The 22,928-nt window shown below is 36.7% G+C and overlaps 1 protein-coding gene across 6 annotated transcripts in view; it reads right to left on the bottom strand.

Annotated features, from left to right (window-relative positions):
* Window positions 1-22,928, bottom strand: part of PREPL (prolyl endopeptidase like) — a 78,539-nt gene that overhangs the window by 45,549 nt on the left and 10,062 nt on the right. For all 6 annotated transcript variants that reach the window (XR_016395297.1, XR_016395298.1, XM_089922359.1 and 3 more), the window contains 4 exons: window positions 4,732-4,854; window positions 3,424-3,490; window positions 2,638-2,844; window positions 1,295-1,430 (listed from right to left, as the gene is read on the bottom strand). Coding sequence is in view for 4 of the 6 variants with exons in the window: in XM_089922359.1 (XP_089778485.1) it covers window positions 1,295-1,430; window positions 2,638-2,844; window positions 3,424-3,490; window positions 4,732-4,854 (533 nt within the window). In the remaining 2 variants the exon portion in view is untranslated. The remainder of the gene's footprint in view (window positions 1-1,294; window positions 1,431-2,637; window positions 2,845-3,423; window positions 3,491-4,731; window positions 4,855-22,928) is intronic.

Here is a 22,928-nt window from a genome sequence, read left to right as displayed (position 1 = left end):
TTCAGAATCGACAAACTAATCTGTGCTTTAGAGATCAGGTGCCAAACTAGGTTTAAACATACTTAATTATGGTTAATTCTTTTTGGGGTAGAAAAAGCTTACTAGAAGCCAAAAATCAAGAATCTTAAATGTATGTATAACTCAATCTTAGAACTTAGGATAGTAACAACATATGGCAATTAAGTACCTTATTCAAGGGTATGACTCACAGGGTCAATTTTGAGTTTTATTCATGAGATGTGAAATGGTTCACAATCATAAGTCATTGATACAATGTAATAAATTACTAGCTTAAACTGTCATCTCCAAAAGATATCCTTGACAAATGACACATAAAATAGTGGATCGTATGAATAGCTGGTTCTAATAAATTCTCATTAAAACAATCATCATCAGAAAAAAGCAATGACAGCATTACTGAACCCAGAATGTTAGTTCTATGGGTTGGAATAATACAATTTCTCCAGACCTCAAGTTCTTTATATAAACTGGGTGTTGTATAAGATTTTCTTTAAGGTCCTTGTCAGCTCTGAGATTTTATTAAGTGAAGGGTTACTTTTCTTGCTTTGGGTATCAATTTTACTGTCATAGATTTGGTGTTAAAGATAATTTTTCTCTCTTGCAAAATCTGTTCAGACATTGTCCAAATTATACTGTAAGAGGTGACAGGACCCTGGTGTTAAGAAATAATTTATCATAAATCATTTGGAAAAGTGTATCTGGGTAAGAGTTAAGGGATTTTGCCAGATAAATTTATTATCATTTCCTCCCAAGCATGGTTAAGTGGTAATATGAGGCATAAGTCCTGAAGCAAAAAGAATTACCTTTAAAGAGGAATTACCAAAGTATTGGGGAAAGTAAAATTTAAAGACCAATGTATATAATGGTTCAAAGCAAGCAATTTAAAATTCAGGTAACCTATATGAAATAAATGGTGAATTCTGTGTAACTGGCACCATGGTTATTCTAGTTACGACTTACAAGAGATTCATAATTGCTGCATGGAAACCATATTAAATGTTTAATTAACAACTCCTCTCATGTGTCAATACAGAGAGAATGTTAGTGACTCAGCATCTGAATCTAATGATATATTTGTGTTCACTCTGAAGTTTGAATGTAACTAATTTCCAATTTTGAATCTAAACCACTTATAAAAGAATGCTTATGCTCCTCTTAGCCTTATTATATCTGATTCCAGCCAAAATCAGTGTTTTAAGTCAACCAAGAGCAGCACTTTAGATAACTAGAGAAATATTCTGAAGAAAAAGACTTAATTGCATTGTTTTAGTACCTTGGGTCTTTTTCTGTGTAAAAACGTTCATTACGCCTGTTATCACCAAAAGTGGCTCGATATACATCATGACAGCGAAGGTTCCTCTGGAAGGTGTAGAATAAAACATCTTCATCTTCTTCATCCTTTACCCATTCTAAAAGAAAATAATTAAAGAATTATATATATCCACCTATTTACAGTTTAAAAAAAAAAAAAAGGCACAGTGCATTCTAATTTTGAGTGCCAAACAGAAGAGATGTGCAAGTTTATCCCTGGAAATCTAAATCTAACATAGGTTTGACTATGTCTAACCCTGTTATTTATAAGCCAGAGATATTTCCAGAGAATAAGATCCTACTACATCAATTCTAAGTTTTCAAGTAGTTGTTAGTCTCAGGATACTCAAGTTTCTAAATAAGAGATGAATATTCAATATTTAAGAAAGACTTTGGTAAAGTCACATTTGCTTTCAGGAGATGAATTATGTTTAGATCTACAACCTCTAAATCTGAGGAAATTTTGGACCATTTTCTCTCATGCCTAAATGTTTTCTGCCTGTTTTCAAGCCACAGGATATCTCAAACTACCAAATATGGTGTTTTCTAGATCTTACCAGAGGCTGTCAATGAAAGTTTTCACACAATTACATCATGACTGCCACCTGGCTGACAGTGACTGTAAGACATTATTGTATAGTATGTATTCTGATTTTAGAGAGGTTAAAATGTACAAGAGGTATGCCTTAGAATCAATTAGATACGGTATAATTTCTATTCACTGCAAAAGCATTTAGTTATTAAACAATGGGGACATTTATGGCAGAAAATAAAAAGGGAGGATAAAGTATAAACATATATATCACTCAGTGATAAATGATAAAATTTAAAGTTGGTTCTATTGGTAAAAATATCATAGCTTTTATTGAATAAGTTAGTTCATCGTGTTCCAGAGTTCCTTGGTAGTGACCCTGGCAATATGCTATAATGGCTTAACAAGATGATGTGAAATGAAAAAATCATACCCAAGCTTAAAGTTGAATAAAATATTAAGAGACAATTTATGTGAAAATGTACTCTAAATAATAGCAAAGAATTACTGATATATTAACATATACTGTACAACCTGGACTCCGATTACAATACTTTTAAAAATATGAACATGAATCTGGATATTTAACTAAAGAAGGGAAGGTCTCCTGAATAAGAGGCAGAGAGGAAGGTATAGAGTCCACAGGGATAAACAGATTAGGCATTCATCCTCTCATTCACTCACGTGAGCAAGTAAAAATGTTTGCAAAGTGTGGACAATCCTCTTTACTGTTGCCTTTTCAATGTAGAAGACTGTTTTGGTTGGTGGCTTACCAAAACTGGACACATTTGGGAAAGAAGCTTCCATTACAGGTTGATCACTGAGCTTCACAACTACACACGTAGATGCTTCAGAATCTTCAGTTCTTATCTTGGCAGCTACATATTTTTCATCAGGAGCAACTCTGATACAATCAATGAAGGGTTGCTCTAATTTAAGTTCCTCCAAATTGAACAAAACTTCATAATTATCATTGTCTGCTGCATAAAGAAAAGGATAAAGGAGATAATTCCACAAAATATACTTCAAAAAATTTTAAACGGTATTTCAATGTTTTAAACTAGCATTCCGCTTCTGTAACAGGCTACGTTTTGGCATCTTTGAACACTGACAGCAGTTTGATGTGTACAGAAAATGGCATTAGTATTTAATACTACCCTACGCTATTCAATATTATTCAATGCATCAACCTATGTGATCTTACTTGAGAGTTATAGTCTAACATTTGTAGACCATATAGAACCTAGAAAAGTAAGAAAACGTTAAGTGACCCTGAATAGTCTATATAGTGCCTAGCACAGTATCCAGGATTTGGTAGATGCTCAAAAAATGCTGGTTCCCACCTCCATTCTCTCTGCCAAAGCTTTTTAATGTAGCTGTTAATTATATCTTAGGCAAACCCAGAAATTAAAAAACTACTTATTTAAAAAAAGAGAAAAAAATCAGAAATTGAAAACAGATATTTTCTATACCTTTGAAAAATCAATACCAAATTTCCAATGAAAAATGTGAAACCTGAAAAATCAGATATTTCTTAAAAGGAAAAACTGTTTTTGTACCTTCTTCATCTTTGGAACGAACCAAACAGCAGCCCTCTTGATAATAAACAAAACCACCATGTTTAATCTGACAATGAAAAGAAACAAATGGTTTATTTAATTACAATTTATTCAATTTAAAAACAATTTAAGTAATTGTTTAGTGATCTGACTAGTCAAGATGAAGAAATGAGATCTTTTATAAGCAAACGTGTTACAGTCTATGAATGAACATATAAAAAATACAAAATGAATCACTTTTTACAATATAGTGATTAAGATATGGTTTTCATATGTTTACAATCAATCACTGGAGGAGTTTTAATACATAAATGTAAGAGGCAACAAAGAGAAGGCATTAACGAAACCTACGTCAGTTATGACTGTACAAACCACTTTAGCTTTACTTCTGGAACATTTGACAATTAACAGAGATCAAGTGGCATCTTTAAGATAATCCAAAATGATGCAGATGTGGAAACTGTGACTTAGACTAGTCTGAAAACCCAGTCAATTACTTTCTGAGAGTCTTTCCTTTAAAATATGCTGTCACTGCCAATTGTCCACGGTTTGATCTGATTTTACACAAAGCATCTCACCCTCTGTGAGGGTGACAGACAGAGACAATTTAAGATTGAAAGACTATTACCAATATATGAATCATGCTCTTGTCTAATTCCTACATATTAAATGCAACTGACTGATATGATTTCAGGTAGCTTAAGACAATTACTACTTGCTAGTTAGTGGCATAATTTGAATCTGGAATTCCTCATCCTTAACCTATTGCTATTTCCATTCTAGTACGTATGTAATTTTCATTCATAAGCTGTGGTTCTGTTTTCCAATCTTACCGAAAAATTTTCAACATGCATGTTCAATCTGTTTCAACTGAATATTTATGACTGTGGTAACCACAAAACAGTCAAGCAAATACTTGGATTTCATGGTATTGTACTATTTAAAGTGAATTTTCTTTTATTAAAAAAAGTACAGATAGAACAATCAAATAATTTTCAAGTAATAAAACATTATGAGTTAGTTTCATTTGAACTTCTCCTTGGGAGTATTTAAAAAATTTAAAAACAGAATTGGTTTTTTCCAAAAACCAGAATTAACATTATATGCTTGGAAATTCATCTTGGCTTTGATCTTTATAATTTATTTAAAGGACCATACTCAGCTTACTCTTTGTTAAGTTTTTCAGCATATTTTAAAGGCCAAAAGCAGTCTAATTTTGATGTGGGATTATGTTTATAAATCACAAGGTATTTTATTTGTATCCTGACTGGTAATATCAGATTTAAAAAAAAAGATATGATATCCTACCTCTGCATTGATGATTTCGTATTCTTCTTGTGGCTGTGTTTCTAATTTTGTTCTCACTTTTTCAAATGCATCCATGTTTTCTGAGAGGGATTTTTTGTTTTCTTGTTTAATAGGCAAAAATTCCTGGAAAAAGTTTTATCAGTATGATCATAATATTTCAACTAGGGAGAAAACCTTTGCTTTTTAAAGGTAATTCTTATTTCCTTTTCATTCAAGTACTACAACGTTAGGTCTATACCTATGAAATAATATGCATTTCACAGATCTTAAATGTTTCATAAGCTCAATAAATTATTTCCTCTTTTTCATTTAAAAATGTAAACAAGTAAGGTGGATACTTGATGACTATACTATTAATTCAAATGGCTAAGTCCTTAAGATGCAGTAGTACTAAGAAGCGCTGGAAAGTCTTCAGAAATATTATGAGAAAGCAGTAAAGGAAATCCTATGAACATTTACATATTTAATAGCCAGGTGTGAGAAGTAAAAGTCTACTGAGTTTTATAAAGTACTGAAATACCTCCTAAAAAGGGGAAAATGTCAAAGGGAGAGGAAGACATTACCATTATTAATAAATGTTCACTATTATTTTATTCACAGCAAGAGTTATGATAAAAAGTTTTTCGTACTTTATATCTTCATTAGCCATAATTTTTCTTCTCATGGAGATAAGGAATCCTCCGCATATAACTGTTTATTAGCTCAAAAGGCAAATTAATGCTTTATAAAACAGAGCTTCTCTTTGAGGTTAAAAAATATATATATACTCATCTTCAAAAAGGAAAAATAATGGAAAATTAACAAGTAGAGATATAGGTGAAAGCTAAAATAAAGCACTCAGTGTCTTATTAGGAGTATCTAATAAGCTAACAGCTTAAGTAAGTTGATCTCTGGTGAGCATATAAATATCATATGAATTATTAAAATTTAGATAAGGCAAAACCTTAGTTGTCAAATTAAAAAAAGGGTTGAGGGGCTTCCCTGGTGGCACAGTGGTTGAGAGTCCACCTGCCAATGCAGGGGACACGGGTTCGTGCCCCGGTCCGGGAAGATCCCACATGCCGCGGAGTGCTAGGCTCGTGAGCCATGGCTGCTGAGCCTGCGCGTCCGGAGCCTGTGCTCCGCAACGGGAGAGGCCACAACAGTGAGAGGCCCGCGTACCGCAAAAAGAAGAAAAATAAATAAATAAAGGGTTGAATAATTCAACACTCCACAGGTTTCCCTTGCTTAAGGAAAATAATTCTAGCCAAGATTTTAAATGTCAGCTTTCTGCCAAAGATGACAACTGTAGTGACTTGTGCCAGAAACAGCACTAAGCCTTTGGTTAGGACCTGCAACAGCTGGTAAATATTTATTGCACAAGGGTATCCATGATACTTTACCAACAGTGTAGAGAATGTAAGCTATAAATACAGTTTATATCACAAGGAGTTTACACAGTCTAAAATTAAACACAAGAATAAAACAGAAAAATCACCAGAGCAAATTAAATGAAAAAATAATCATTCACAAAGTTTTTTAGAGTTTTTGAGATGCTTTATGATTTGGACTAGATTCACATTACCAACAATGGCTATTACAGTAGTCTAAATCATTCAGTCTCTACTTCAATTGAAGTCTCTACTTCAATAATAAAATTAATATGATTAATGATTTGAAATTCAAATTCTAAAGGCTCATTTTTTTTTTTTTTTAGTATTTCTACAAAATCTAGTGTTAACCTTTAGTGAGGCAAAATATCTATACCAATAATTTCCTATTATCAACCAAGGCACAAATCAGAAGATCGCTAGAAATCTATCTTGAAACTATAACTTAGTGGTAGAAGCTACCTTTTCATATCCAGATATATGCTTATCTGTTCCGTTAATTCCTATTAGAACTTTTGAAGTACAGTCAGGATGGCTATGAAGAGAGTATCTCTTTCTACTACCTTGCAGCTCCTAGCACATTGTAGGTGAGGAGCTGGGCTCTGTGATACATGGGCCTCTCACCGTTGTGGCCTCTCCCGTTGCGGAGCACAGGCTCCAGACACGCAGGCTCAGCGGCCATGGCTCATGGGCCTAGCCGCTCCGCGGCATATGGGATCTTCCCGGACCAGGGCACGAACCCGTGTCCCCTGCATTGGCAGGCGGACTCTCAACCACTGCGCCACCCGGGAAGCCCGGCTCTGCCACTTTTAAACACCCATTCTTATTGAGAGCCATGGCCAATGCCAGGCTAAGGCAACAGGGCTGGGCCCAATATCTATCCTCCTAAGCTTATTTTACACTTTTGATTAACCTTTTTCTGTGTCACAAATCCAAATAAACTGAGCTTACGTGAACCAAAATAACCCTGAAAGCAATAGGATTTTTAACTGCCTTAATAAAATGGAAGTAGAATTCGAGAGTTTTGTAAGTAATTCCTCAAAAGGAATTACTTCCAGGGAAACTGAGATTTTATATAATAATCATAAAGTACTCCAAATTGGTTTTGGTTTAAGTTCTGTCACCAAGAATACCCACTGGGTGTTTTAAGCTTTCATTTCAATGCCAGCTAGCATTACCATCAGGGTATGCAGCTAAACCTATCCATTTTAGCCAAGTATCTTAATGCAGGGGTTCCCAACCTCTGGGCTGCGAACTGGTACCTGTCTGTGGCCTGCTAGGAAGTGGGCCATACAGCCGGAGGTGAGCGACAGGCGAGCGAGCAAAGCTTCATCTGCTGCTCCCCATCGCTCGCATTAGCACCTGAACCATCCCCCCCATCCCCCGTCCACGCAAAAATTGTCTTCCACAAAACTGGTCCCTGGTGCCAAAAAGATTGGGGAACACTGTCTTAATACATGAATAGTCTATTGGTTTTAAGGGAATATACTACCTAAAGGAGCTGAGGTGAGGAGAGCTTTAAATTTTAAGAAAGTTACATGTACAGTATCACTCAATTAGTGGAAAAAAGAAGCATTCCTTCCCACCTTCTGGGTGGCCCACCACAAAACCATTTTACAACAGAAACTCATAAGACAAGAGAATGGAATATGTAAACTTCACATTTTATTAATTTATTTTTTGGCTACACTACGTGGCATGCAGGATTTTAGTTCCCCAACCAGGGATCAAACCTGTGCCCCCTACAGTGGAGGCGCGGAGTCAACCACTGGACTGCCAGGAAAGTCTCTGTAAACTTTATTACAGCAAATAATAATGAACTCTAAAAACAGAAAATAGCACAATAGAAGAACAGTGGGCAGCTTTTAGTCAAGATGGTGCTATTAATTAAAGGCTCATTCCAAGTCTGGGGCAGAGAGAGTAAAACGTAGGCTTAGGTCATTTTGTGTCAGAAAGCAAGAAGTGTTCAAAGGTTCATGGAGATGTGTCAAAAGAACACAAAGGCCAGTTTAAAGGGGTTCCTACTAGCCACATTTGGGACAGTTTGAGCATCAAAAACAGTAATGACTATAATTGATTATAATAAACTGAAAAAAATAAAAACAACAATTTAAAAAGAAGCAAAAAACAAAACACACACCTAACTAAAATAAAAAGAGGGTACAAAAAAAGGGGGAAACTCTTCTTAACAGAATACTACCACCTAATAAATGCAGAAAGAATAACAGAAATAGAAAATCATCAGCAACCCCCAGTGAAACAAATGATTAGGGTAAAGATCATCCTTGGTTATTAAACTCATTAGATGAAATGATGTCAGGTAATAAAATATTTGCACGAAGTATTACCTTAAGTCTACTTAGTAACTGCAAAGGGAATAATGGCCTGTTAACAATGGAGAGAACTAGCAGTTATCACCTTAACTGAAATTGTCAAGCTTAGCACCATTAATAATGGGACAAGCTGAGATTACGTGTCTTCCTGAAATAATGTTAGTATGAAACATTTCAATTTAAGACAGAAAAAGAGAAGAGTAAACCTAAAGGAACTAGAAGAAAGGAAATAAAATTAATTTGTTTCAATTAAGTTGATACAGTAACTAACGAGAAGACCAACAAAATAAAAAAGTTGGTTCTTTTAAAAAATGTACTAAGGGGCTTCCCTGGTGGCGCAGTGGTTGAAGAGTCCGCCTGCTGATGCAGGGGACGTGGGTTCGTGCCCCGGACCGGGAGGATCCCACATGCCGCGGAGCAGCTGGGCCTGTGAGCCATGGCTGCTGAGCCTGTGCGTCCGGAGCCTGTGCTCCGCAACAGGAGAGGCCACAACAGTGAGAGGCCCGTGTATCGCAAAAAAAAAAAAAAAAAAAAGTACTAAGAAAGACATGTATAGCAAAACTGATTAAAAAAAATGATAAACCATTACGAGTGAAAAAAATGGCATAATTACAGATATAGTAAAGATTATTAAAACTTAAAATAACATTCTTTATGCTAATATATTTGAAAACATGATAGAATGGATAATACTGCAGAAAATAAATTACCAAAACCAACTAAAAAAAAAGAAAAGCTGTATAAGCTAATAAATATCAAAGAAATTGATAACTAAGTGTTCCCTTCTTAAGAGACACAAAACCCAGATACTTTCAAAGGTAGCTTTCTCTAATCCTCAAGGAAAAGATAATCTCATATGTCAACTATTTAAGAAAAAAAATGCCAACTATTTAAAACTACTCAACTTATTTTATCACGCTAATATAACCCGGACACTAAAACTAGACAGTGACAACATTAGACAATTAAAAACCAATCTTACTGTAAAATATGGATTGAAAAAACTCTAAAATTCATAAATCAATGTATTTTTAAAAAGCACAAAATAAAAACAATAATAGTAAAATAAAATCCTATGTGACCAAGTAGGATTTACCTTAAGAATGAAAGGATGGTTCAATGTTAGAAAAATCCATCAATCACAAATAAAGGAAATAAATCTTAGGCCCATTTCCATTAATGCAGAAAAAAACAGAAAATAATGCACTTAAAAAATGATAAAAACCTTAAATTAGGGCGAAAGGAACTTCCTTGACTTAATAAATGATCTCTCTTTTTTTACACAAAACCATACTAATCATCTGTGAAACTCTTTTCAAGGCTCTTAATTATATTCATTTAGAATATCTAGTTATATTTGCTGCTTATTTTCTTATTCAAAAAGTGACTGTTAAATGAAGGAAACTAATTGTTTCCAATGCTCCCTGCTTCTAATTTGTCTCCTTGAGCCCAGTAAGATTTTTGCCCTTCTCATTCCACTGACTGCTCTTGTCAAGGTCACTGATGGCCAGAGATATTATGGGGGAGGGAGAGACAAGATGGCAGAGTAGAAAGATGTGAGCTCACCTCTTCTTATGAAAACACCCAAATCACAACTAACTGCTGAACAACACTGGCAAAAAATTCCTGGAACCTACCAAAAAAAAGATATTCTACATCCAAAGACAAAGAAGCCACAACGAGATGGTAGGAGGGGGGCAATCCTGATAAATCAAATATCATACCTATTGGGTAGATGACCCACAAACTGGAAAATAATCGTACCACAAAAGTTCTCCCACAGGGGCAAAAGTTCTGAGCCCCACATCAGGTTCACCAGCCTGGGCGTCTGGCAAAGGGAGGAGGACCCCCAGAGAATCTGGCTTTGAAGGCCAGCAGGTTTTGATAGCAGGAATTCCACAGGACTAGGGGAAACAGAAACTGCGCTCTTGGAGGGTGCACACAAAGTCTCATGGGCACCAGGGCCAAGGGAAAAAATAAATGACCTCAAAAGAGCCTGGGCCAGACCTACTGGCTGGTATTGGAGGGTCTTCTGTGGAGGCAGGGGGTGGCTGTGGCTCACTGTGGGGACAAAGACACTGGTAGCAGTAGTTCTGGGGAGTACTCATTGGCGTGAGCCTTACTGGTGGCTGCAATTTTCTCACCAAGACCTGGCCTCACCCAACAGCCTGTAGGCTCCAGTGTTGGGATATGTCAGGCCAAACAACCAACAGGGCAGGAACACATCAGCAGACAGGCTGCTTAAAGTGTTTCTGAGCACAGAGCTTCCTGCTAAATACACCCCTTGACATGGCCCTGCCCACCAGAGGGACAAGACCCAGCCCCACCCACCAATGGGCAGGAACCAGTCCTTCCCACCAGGAAGGCTGGACAAGCCTCTTAGGCTCATCCACCAGCAGGCAGACAGCAGAAACAAGAAAAACTACAATCCTGTAGCCTGTGGAACAGAAACCATAATCACAGTTAGACAAAATGAGATGGCAGAGGAATATGTCCCAAATGAAGGAACAAGATAAAACCACAGAAGAACATCTAAGTGAAGTGGAGATAGGCAATCTACCTGAAAAAGAGTTCAGACTAATGATAGTAAAGATGATCCAAGATCTTGGAAAAGGCACAGACTCAGAATATACAAGAAATGTTTAACAAAGACAGAGAAGAACTAAAGAACAAACAAACAGAGATGAACAATAAAATAACTGAAATGAAAAATACACTTGAAGGAATCAATTGCAGAGTAACTGAGGCAGAAGAACAGATAAGTGAGCTGGAGGATAGAATGGTAGAAATCACTGCTATGGAACAGAATAAAGAAAAAAGAATGAAAAGGAATGAGGACAGTCTAAGAGACCTCTGAGACAACATTAAAGGCACCAACATTCACATTATAGGGATCCCAGAAGAACAAGACAGAGAGAAGGGACCTGAGAAAATATCTGAAGAGATGATAGCTGAAAACTTCCCTAGCGTGGGAAAGGAAACAGTCACTCAAGTCCAAGAAGCACAGAGAGTCCCAGGCAAGATAAACCGAAGGAGGAACATGCCGAGACACATAGTAATCAAACTGACAAAAATTAAAGACAAAGAAAAAATAATAAAAGCAACAGGGAAGAGCAACAAATAACATACAAGAGAATTCTCATAAGGTTATCAGCTGATTTCTTAGCAGACACTCTGAAAGCCAGAAGGGAGTGGAGGATATATTTAAAGTGATGAAAGGGAAGAACCTACAACCAAGAATGCTCTAATCAGCAAGGCTCTCATTCAGATTCAATGGAGAAATCAAAAGCTTTATAGACAAGCAAAAGCTAAGAGAATTTGGCACCACCAGACCAGCTTTGCAACAAATGCTAAAGGAACTTCTCAAGGTGGAAAAGAAAAGGTTACAACTAGAAACAAGAAAATTAAGAATGGAAAAGCTCACTGGTAAAGGCAAACATACAGTAAAGGTAGGAAATGATCCACATACAAATATGATATCAAAACCAGCAATCGTGAGGAGAGTACAAATGCAGGATATTGGAAATGGATTTGAAATTAAAAGACCAGCAACTTAAAACAATCTTGTTTACATATAGACTGCTATATCAAAACCTCATGGTAACTGCAAACCGAAAATCTACAACAGATACACCACAAAAAAGAAAAAGGAATCCAAATGCAACAGTAAAGTTAGTCATCAAATCACAAGAGAACAAAAGAGGAAGGGTCGAAAAAAGACCTACAAAAACAAATCCAAAACAATTAACAAAATGGCAATAAGAACATACATGTCGATAATTACTTTAATTGTAAATGGATTAAATGATCCAACAAAAGACAAAGACTGGCTAAATGGATACAAGAATAAGACCCATATATATGCTGTCTACAAGAGATCCACTTCAGATCTAGGGACACATACAGACTGAAAGTGAGGGGATGGAAAAAGCTATCCCATGCAAATGGAAATAAAAGAATGCTGGAGTAGCAATACTCATATCAGACTAAATAGACTTTAAAATAAAGAATGTTACAAGAGACAAGGAAGGATACTACATAATGATCAAGGGATCAATCCAAGAAAAAGATATACCAATTATAAATATACATGCACCCAACATAGGAGCACCTCAATAAATAAGGCAACTGCTAACAGCTGTAAAAGAGGAAATCAACAGTAACACAATAGTGGGGGACTTTAACACCCCACTTTCATCAATGGACAGATGATCCAGACAGAAAATCAATAAGGAAACACAGGTCTTAAATGACACATTAGACCAGATGAACTTAATTGATATTTACAGAGCATTCCATCCAAAAGCAGCAGAATACACATTCTTCTCCAGTACCCATGGAACACTCTCCAGGACTGATCACACGGTGGGCCACAAAGTGAGCCTTGGTAATTTAAGAAAACTGAAATTGTACCAAGAATCTTTTCCAACTACAATGCTAGGAAAAGAAAACTGTAAAACAAAACAAAACAAAAAACTGTAAAAAACACAAATACGTGGAGACTAAACAATATGCTACTAAACAACTAATGGATCACTGAAGAAATCAAAGAGGAAATCAAAAAATACCTAGAGACAAATAAAAACAAAAGCATGCCAATCCAAAACCTATGGGACACAACAAAAGCAGTCTTAAGAGAGAAGTTGATAGCAATAAAATCTTACCTCAGGAAACAAGAAAATCTCAAATAAACAACATAACCTCACACCTAAGGCAAACAGAGAAAGAAGAACAAACAAAACTCAAAGTTAGTAAAAGAAATCATAAAGATCAGAGAATAAATAAATGAAATAGAGACAAAGAAAACAACAGAAAAGATCAATGAAACTAAAAGCTGGTTCTATGAAAAGATAAACAAAATTGATAAACCTTTAACCAGACTCCTCAAGAAAGAAAGGTAGAGGGCTCAAATCAATAAAATTAGAAATGAAAAAGGAGAAGTTACAACGGACACCACAGAAATACAAGGGATCATAAGAGACTACTACAAGCAACTCTATGCCAATAAAATGGACAACCTAGAAGAAATGGACAAATTCTTAGAAAGGTACAATCTCCCAAGACTGACCCAGGAAGAATGGAAAATATGAACAGACCAATCACAAGTAGTGAAATTGAAATCTGTGATTAAAAAACTCCCAACTAACAAAAGTCCAGGACCAGATGGCTTCACAGGTGAATTCTATCAAACATTTAGAGAAGAGTTAACACCTATCCTTCTGAAACTCTTCCAAAAAACTGCAGAGGAAGGAACACTCTCAAACTCATTCTATGAGGCCACCATCACCCTAATACCAAAATCAGACAAAGATACCACAAAAAAAGAAAATTACAGGCCAGTATCACTGATGAAGATAGATGCTAAAATCTTCAACAAAATATTTGCAAACTGAATCCAACGATATATTAAAAGGATCATACACCATGAAAAAGTGGGGTTTATCCCAGGGATGCAAGGATTTTTCAATATCCACAAAACAATCAGTATGACACACCATATCAACAAATTAAAGAATAAAAACCATATGATCATCTCAATAGAAAAAGCTTTTGACAAAATTCAACACCCATTTATGATGATAAGTCTCCAGAAAGTGGGTATAGAGAGAACATACTTCAACATAATAAAGGCCATATATGTCAAAACTATAGCTAATATCAAACTCAGTGGTGAAAAGCTGAAAGTATTTCCTCTAAGATCAGGAACAAGACAAAGATGTCCACTCTTGTCACTTTCATTCAACATAGTTTTGGAAGTCCTAGGCATGGCAATCAGAGAAGAAAAAGAAATACAAGGAATCCAAATCAGAAAAGAAGAAGTAAAACTGTCACTGTTGCAGATGACATGATGCTATCCATAGAAAATTCTGAATAAGCTACCAGAAAACTACTAGAGCTCATCAATGAATTCAGTAAAGTTGCAGGATACAAAATTAATATCTAGAAATCTATTGCATTTCTATGCAGTAACAACAAAAGATCAGAAAGAGAAATTAAAGAAACAATCCCATTTACTCTTGCATCAAAAATAATAAAATATCTAGGAATAAACCTACCTAAGGAGACAAAAGACCTATAACCGCATAACTATAGGACACTGATGAAAGAAATCGAAGATGACACAGATGGAAAGACACACCATGTTCTTAGATTGTAAGAATCAATACTGTCAAAATGACTATACTACCAAGGCAATCTACAGATTCAATGCAATCCCTATCAAATTACCAACGGTATTTTGCACAGAACTAGAACAAAAAATTTTTAAATTTGTATGGAGACACAAAAGACCCTGAATAGCCAAAGCAATCTTGAGAAAGAAAAACAGAGCTGGAGGAATCAGGCTTCCTGACTTCAAATTATACTGCAAAGCTACAGTAATCAAGACAGTATGGTACTGGCACAAAAACAGAAATATAGATCAATGGAACAGGATAGAAAGCCCAGAGATAAACCCATGCGCCAATGGTCAACTAATCTACGACAAAGGAGGAAAGACTACACAATGGAGAAAAGACAGTCTCTTCAATAAATAGTGCTGGGAAAACTGGACAGCTACATGTAAAAGAATGAAATTAGAACATTCTTTAACACCATACATAATAATAAACTCAAAATGGATTAAAGACCTAAATGTAACAGCAGATACTATAAAACTCTTAGAGGAAAACATAGGCAGAACACCCTTTGACATAAATCGCAGCAATATCTTTTTCAATCCATCTCCTAGAGTAATGGAAATAAAAACAAAAATAAACAAATGGGACCTAATTAAACTCAAAAGCTTTTGCACAGCAAAGGAAACCATAAACAAAACGAAAAGACAACCCACAGAACGGGAGAAAATATTTGCAAAGATGCGATCAACAAGGGATTAATCTCCAAACTTACAAACAGCTCATGTGGCTGAATATCAAAAAAACAAACAACCCAATCAAAAAATGGGCAGAAGACCTAAATAGACATTTCTCCAAAGACATACAGGTGGCCAAGAGGCACATGAAAAGATGCTCAGCATCACTAATTATTAGAGAAATGCACACCAAAACTACAGTGAGATATCATCTCACACCAGTCAGAATGGTCATCATCAAAAGTCTACAGGACTTCCCTAGTGGCGCAGTGGTTGAGAGTCCGCCTGCCGATGCAGGGGACATGGGTTCATGTCCCGGTCCGGGAAGATCCCACATGCTGCGGAGCGGCTAGGCCCATGAGCCACGGCCGCTGAGCCTGCGCGTCCGGAGCCTATGCTCCGCAATGGGAGAAGCCACAACAGTGAGAGGCCTGCGTACCGTTAAAAAAAAAAAAAAAAAAAAAAAAAAAAGTCTACAAACAATAAATGCTGGAGAGAGTGTGAAGAAAAGGGAACCCTCCTACACTGTTGGTGGGAATGTAAATTGGTACAGCCACAATGGAGAACAATATGGAGGTTCCTTAAAAAAACTAAAAATAGAGCTACCATATGATCAAGCAATCCCACTCCTGGGCATATATCTGGAGAAAACCATGGTTTGAAAGGATGCATGCACCCCAATGTTCATTGCAGTGCTGTTTACAATAGCCAAGAATGGAAGCAACCTTAATGCCCATCGACAGAGGAATGGATAAAGAAGATGTGGTACATGTATACATTGGAATATTATTCAGCCGTTAAAAAGAATGAAATAGTGCCATTTGTAGCAACATGGATGGACCCAGAGATTATCATACTAAGTGAAGTCAGAAAGAGAAAGGCAAATATCATACGACATCGCTTATATGCGGAATCTTAAAAAAATGATACAAATGAACTTATTTCCAAACTGAAACAGACTCACAGACTTAGAAAACAAACTTATCGTTTGGGACTTCCCTGGTGGCGCCACGAAGAATCTTCCTGTCAATGCAGGGGGCATGGGTTGAATCCCTGGTCTGGGAAGATCCCACATGCTGTGGAGCAACTAAGCCTGTTCGCCACAACTATGGAGCCTGAGCTCTAGAGCCCACGCTCCACAACTACTGAAGCCCAGGTGCCCTACAGCCTATGAGCCACAACTACTGAGCCCACGTGCCACAACTACAAAGCATGCATGCCGCGACTACTGAGCTCACGTGCTGCAACTACTGAAGCCCGCGTGCCTAGAGCCCGTGCTCTGCAATAAGAGAAGCCACCACAATGAGAAGCCCATGCACTGCAACGAGAAGTCCACGCCCTGCGACAAACAGTAGCCCCCATTCACCACAACTAGAGAAAAGCCCGTATGCAGCAACGAAGACCCAACACATCCAAAAAATAAATAACATTTTTTAAAAAAAGAAAAACTTATGGCTAACCAAGGGGAAAGGTGGGTGGGGGGAGGGATAAATTGGGAGTTTGGGATTGACATATACACACTACTATATTTAAAATAGATAACAAACAAGGACAGTACAGGGAGCTCTGCTCAATATTCTGTAATAACCTAAGTGTGAAAAGAATCTGAAAAAGAATAGATACATGTATATGTATAACTGAATCACTTTGCTGTACACCTGAAACACAACACTGTTAATGAACTATACTCCAATATAAAATAATAATTTAAAAAAATAAGATATTACTTCATTAAAAAAAAAAAGGTCACTGACGGCCACTACATCACAAAGTACAAATGTTAATTCTAGGTATTCACAGTACTTGACCTATCAGCATTATGAAACAGTTGATCACCTCCTCCTCCTAAAAACACTTTTCTTCACTTGGCTTCCAGGACACCTCATTCTCATTGTTTGTCTCCTATCTCACTGGCCTTTCTCAGTGTCTTTAGCTAGTTCCTACTCAACTCCTTGGCTCTTACCATCAAAATACCCTGGACCACTTCTTTATCTATAGTGTACACTAATTCCTTTGGTGATCTCATCCAGTCTCATGACCATAAAAGCTATTTATGTGCAGAGGACTCCTAAATTTATATGTCTAACAAGTATGTCAAAAAATGTCCAAAACTGAACATCCAACTTCCCCATGTACCCTCTCCCCACAAAAATCTCCTGTTCTGTAGGCAATCTTTCCTATTTTCATAAATAACTCTTTCCAAGCTGCTCATGCTTGAAAGTATTAGTCTTCTTTGTCTTTCTCTCTTGCCACAATCAAGTGATCTGCAAACCCTGTCAATTCTACTTTCAAGATATATCTAGAATCTGACCACTTCTCACCTTGTACTATGCTGGTGGTACCAGTATCGTTTCTCCTTTGGATTACTGCAATAGCCAAAATGCTCTGTTTCTGCCTCTATCTTCCATAGTCTATTTTCAACAAAGGAACTAGAGTGAGCCTGAAGTCAGATTATATCACTCCTTCACTCAAAACCCCATCCAATGGTTTTCCCATCTCACTCAAGAGGAAAAATCCTTATAATGGTCTGCAAGAGCCTAAAGGATCTTGCCCCATTACCTTGCTGACCTCATCTGCTACTACATTCCTCCCTCAACCACCTACTCTGAGCCACACTGGCCTCTTTGATGTTTCTTGAATATGTTAGGCTTGCTCCCACCTTACTTTCTTAGAACTTACTGTGCCCTATGCCCAAACACCTACTTGAAGCTATTGCTCAAATGTCATCTCAGTTACGCTTGCCTTGACCACTCCACTAAAATCACAGTTCACCCTATCCCAACATGGCCTATCTAATATTTCCTTGTCCTATTTTATTTTTCATTGTACTTATTGCCTCTGACATACTTTATATTTTACTCACATATTTTTTTATTCTTTCTCTATCCCTAGAAGTAGAATGATAAGCTCCATGAAGGCAGGTATCTTTGTTTCCTTTGCTCAATGCTATATACCCAATGGGTAGAATGATGCATAGCAGGTGTTCAACAAATAATTGCTGAATTGAATGAAACACAGAGGGCACAAAACATAAAAATTTAAAGACTTATTTAACAAAAGATATCATAAACAAAGTGAAAAGAGCACAAATATAGAGAAGATATCTATGCACAAATAAAAGACAAAGGATATGTAAAAACCTCCTATGAATCAGTAAGAAAAAGACAAACTCAATAGGAAAAATGGTCAAACATCATCAATAAGCAATTCAGGAAGACAAAACCAATGATGTCAATAAACATGAAGAGATGCTCAACCTCATTATTAGGGCAATGAAAATTAAGCAATAATGACATACTATTTACCCATCAGCAGGGCAAAAAGGTCTGATAATATCAAATGTTATTCAAGATATAGAGATAGGATTCTTATATATCCCTTTCTATCTTGAGTGTAAGATAGTTCTATCAATTCAGAAATTAATTTAACAAGAAACATTAGGATGTGAATACAATTAGGAATTCCAATTCTAGATATAGACTCTAGAGAAAGACAAGCACACATGGATAAGGAGATACATACAAGATTGTGCTCTGCAGCTTTTTTCTTGGGTAAGTCTGGAAATTGGAAACAACCTACATGCTTGTCCAAAGAAAACAGATTAATTGTGGCATATCATAGAATATTACGCAGCAGTTGTAAAAAATGAGACAGATACATATATTAATGTGGAACCTCAAAATCAGAATGTTGAACAGCAAAGCAAGTTATACAATTGTATGTACATTATTTACCTAAAGTTGTAAAACATGCAAAACAATATTATATATGATCAGTGGATACAAATATATATGCTATCAAATTACATAAAAATAGAATGGGGCTTCCCTGGTGGCGCAGTGGTTGAGAGGCCGCCTGCCGATGCAGGGAACATGGGTTCGTGCCCCGGTCCGGGAAGATCCCACATGCCGCAGAGCGGCTGGGCCCGTGAGCCATGGCTGCTGAGCCTGCGCGTCCAGAGGCTGTGCTCCGCAACGGGAGAGGCCACAACAGTGAGAGGCCCACATACCACAAAAAAAAAAAAAAAAAAAAGAAGAATGGAAAGAGGTTAAGGACAATGATCACCACTGGGGAGGTAAGGAAGATAATGTGATCAGGGAAGTACATAGGAGTCTTCAAATACATCTGTAACTTTTCTGGTTAAGAAAAAAGTCACACTGAGTAGTGGATACATGGGTATTTGCTATGGTATTCTCTCTCTCTTTGTATATATCTGTAGTGACTTATAATAAAAGATATTTAAAAGAAAGGTGATGTGAATCAAGTTACCTGAGGTTTGGTTCTGACTCCATTAATTTTTATAATTTTTTAAAATTTTATCTTGGGCTCAGTGACTTTAGTTTTTTCATTTATAAAGAAAGAACTCACACAGTTCCTGATTTCAAAACTTACTAGAATGTTATGGCAATCAAGAGTGTAGTACTGGCCTAAGGACAGACATACAGATCAACAGGATAGAACTAACAGTCCAGAAATAAACCCTTACATTTATGGTCAGTAGATTTTTGATAAGCGTGCTAAGAAAATTCGATGGGAAAAGAACAGTCTTTTCAACAAATGATGCTGGGCTAAGTGGATATTCACAAGCAAAAGAATGAAGTCAAACTCTGACCCCTCATAGCACGTACAAAAAATAAATTCAAAATAGACCAAAGACCTAAAGAAAGCTCAGATTAGATGATTTCTTTGGTCTTTCTTCAAGCAGTAAAATTTATGGTTACATGAAAAGAAAATATCATTCATTCAACTATTAAGTCATCCACAAACATTTACTGGTTATCTAGTATGTGGCAGTCATTAATGCTACGTGTTGGGCATATAAAGATGTACATTGTAAAATTCTTGTCTTCAGGGACTTACCAATGTAATGGAAAGAGGGAAAAAATTTAAATAATAATAATTATATAATAATAATAAGTAGCACAGAAGTAAATACAGTGTCATGCCTTTTATGGCTTCAACCACTACCTATACATGGACCACTCTTCCCAACTTCCAGACTCATATATCCAGCTGATGAGTAAAGTCTCCAAATCAGTAGTGAGTTACATTTACTCCTTCTCCTTCCTCACCCTTAACATCTGAGTAACGGTAAGGCTATACATGTGACTGTGAAATAAGTCTGTTCGAAACATAAAGATGATCCACATGTGTTTTCAAATGTTGTGATTTTGAAAAGTTAACATGATGTCTATCCCAGTTAAGGGGGATATCACCCTGCAATCAAATACAGTAAGAAATCGGAGGGAATCCCCTGGTGGTTCAGCAGTTAGGACTCGGTGCTTTCACTCCCATAGCCCAGGTTCAATCCCTGGTTGGGGAACTCTACTAAGTGGGATAAATAAAGATCAGAGTAGCTTTGTGTCAGTTTAGGTCAGGTTTTGCAAAAAAAAAATAATAAGTAAATATTTTTGTAAGGGACTTCTGGATTTTAGAATCCAAATAGATCAGAGATTACCACCCTATGTCCTCTATTATTCTACTAAAATGCCCCAAATAAAATGTAATCACTGTAACTGTGAAGTTTGACTGATTCTATCTCTTCAATCCTCCCTCAAATCTTATACTTTTCTCCATTTTTCTGGCTATGTCCTTAGTTAGGCTCTCATCTTCATTCACCTTACTGACAAGGCTTCCTACTTCCAATCTATTTTCTGCAATTCTGTCAGACGGGTTTTTCTAAAATGCAAATCTGATTGCATCTACATTTTTCAATGACTTTCTATTGCTTTTAGGATGCAGTTCAAATTTCTCACAAGATTTACACAACTGCCTATACATGATCTGGCCCCTGCTTACTTTTTCTGGTTCATCTTTGATCATTTTGGCTACAGTACTTGTAGGGATTGCCCTCTCTCGATGTGGGGCTCTTACAAATGTTGCTCCCTATGCCTGGTATTTCCTTAACTACACTCTCAGTTCTATTTTGTCTAGCTCAATCCTTTATTTGGGGACTTAGGTTCAAGAATTACATTGCAACCCACAGAATGGCATTCTATAAAATAGATGTAGGCCCCTATTTATGGGGACAGTCATTCACTCAACAGTATTTATTACTATGTCATGCACTGTATCAGACAATAGGGAAGCATTATTGAACTGACGACATGAACCCTGCCCTTATAGAATTTACATTTCAGCTGGAAAGACAAAACAAAAAAGGACACTGAAGTAATAACTGTGGTAAAGTAGTGAGAAGGAAACAAGGTTAAGGTAAAAAATGAGCTTCAGTTACTTTGATTACCATGGTCAGAAATGGTCTTTCTCAGGAGGTAACATTTAACCAAGACATAAAATAGGAAAAGGAACTAGACATGCAGGAGTGAATGGGATTAGGGATTAGTATGTAAAGGTCCTGAAATAGATGGGAAAGAGTTCTGTTCTTTGATCCAGGAGATGACCATTGTAGCTTGACCAAAGTGAATGTGGGCAAAGTGGCAAGAAATGAGATTGGGGCTAGATCTTGCAGAGTCTTGGGGAACATGACTAGGAAAATGGAGTTTATGTTTGTGTGTTAAGAACTTCTGGAAAGGTTTTAAGCTACAAAGTGACATGATTTAATTTATATTTTAAGATCACTCTTCTAAATGTATGAAAATGTGTTGGAAGGGAAGATGCAAGCAAGAAACCTAGTTAGGTAGCTTCACCAGTTGTCCAGGTGAGTGATGATGGTATAGATAGAGAAATATGGACAGATTCACCATACATTTTAGAGGTTAATGCAATGTGTTTCTGAAAGCATGTCAGACATGATGGTGTACATGACTTGGAGTATATGAATATTTAATTAGAAAGACTATAACTAGCACATCAGACTGGTGACTATTATTCCTTGGGATGAGACAAGTTGGTTAAACAAAAATAATTAAGTAAATAATAGGCTAGGTGGTATAGTGACATGGTAAAAATCACAAAGCTCGTTTGGTATGCACTGTTAACGGATGTGATGGCAGGGTAAAGGAACAGAAGGAATAAAATATGTTTCCCCATGTTCTGCCTTGAACAACTGAGTACAGAGCCATGAGATAAAGAGGAGCTGAGTCAGGGCTGGGAGAGCTGAAGTTCAACTGTGGACAGTTTGAGAAGTCAGTAAGATGTCCAACTGGAGATTAATTCTGTGCAGCACAGAGGTGAGTCTGGGATGAAAATAATAACTGCTATGGTACTAAGTCCATGCGAATGGAAAAAATTACTTAGGAAGAAATTAAGGAGAGAAAAAAGTGCCAGGACCAAGCCCTGAGAAACTTCGCAGTTGAGAAGTTATATGGAAGCAAAGTTAGAAAAGGAGATTGAGAAGGTTTGGTTTGTAAAGCAGGAGAAAACCCAGGAAAACGTGGAGTCAAGAGGCCAAAAGAGTGTTTCAAGGAGGGAATGGTCAAGCATGTCAAATCTGCTGAGAGCACCTCTGAGATGAGGAAAGGGAAGTGTCTACTAGGTTGAAATATATTACATCTTTGGTGACAATGACAGAGGTTTTAATGGAGGAGGGGAGCCGTACTACAGCAGGTTAAAGAGTAAATGGAAAGTGGAGAAAAAAACAAAAAATAAAGAAGTGGTAGCTACATACAATTCTGCAGCCTGTGGAACAAAAACCACATTCACAGAAAGATAGACAAGATGAAAAGGCAGAGGGCTATGTAC

Source organism: Delphinapterus leucas, chromosome 13 (assembly GCF_059928025.1).
Source record: "Delphinapterus leucas isolate spDelLeu-1000000601 "Yukka" chromosome 13, BTC_Dleu_Yukka2, whole genome shotgun sequence".
In the NCBI taxonomy this organism is placed as follows: domain Eukaryota; kingdom Metazoa; phylum Chordata; class Mammalia; order Artiodactyla; family Monodontidae; genus Delphinapterus; species Delphinapterus leucas.
Note: the sequence above shows the minus strand (reverse complement) of the source record. Positions and strands in the feature narration are given on the sequence as shown.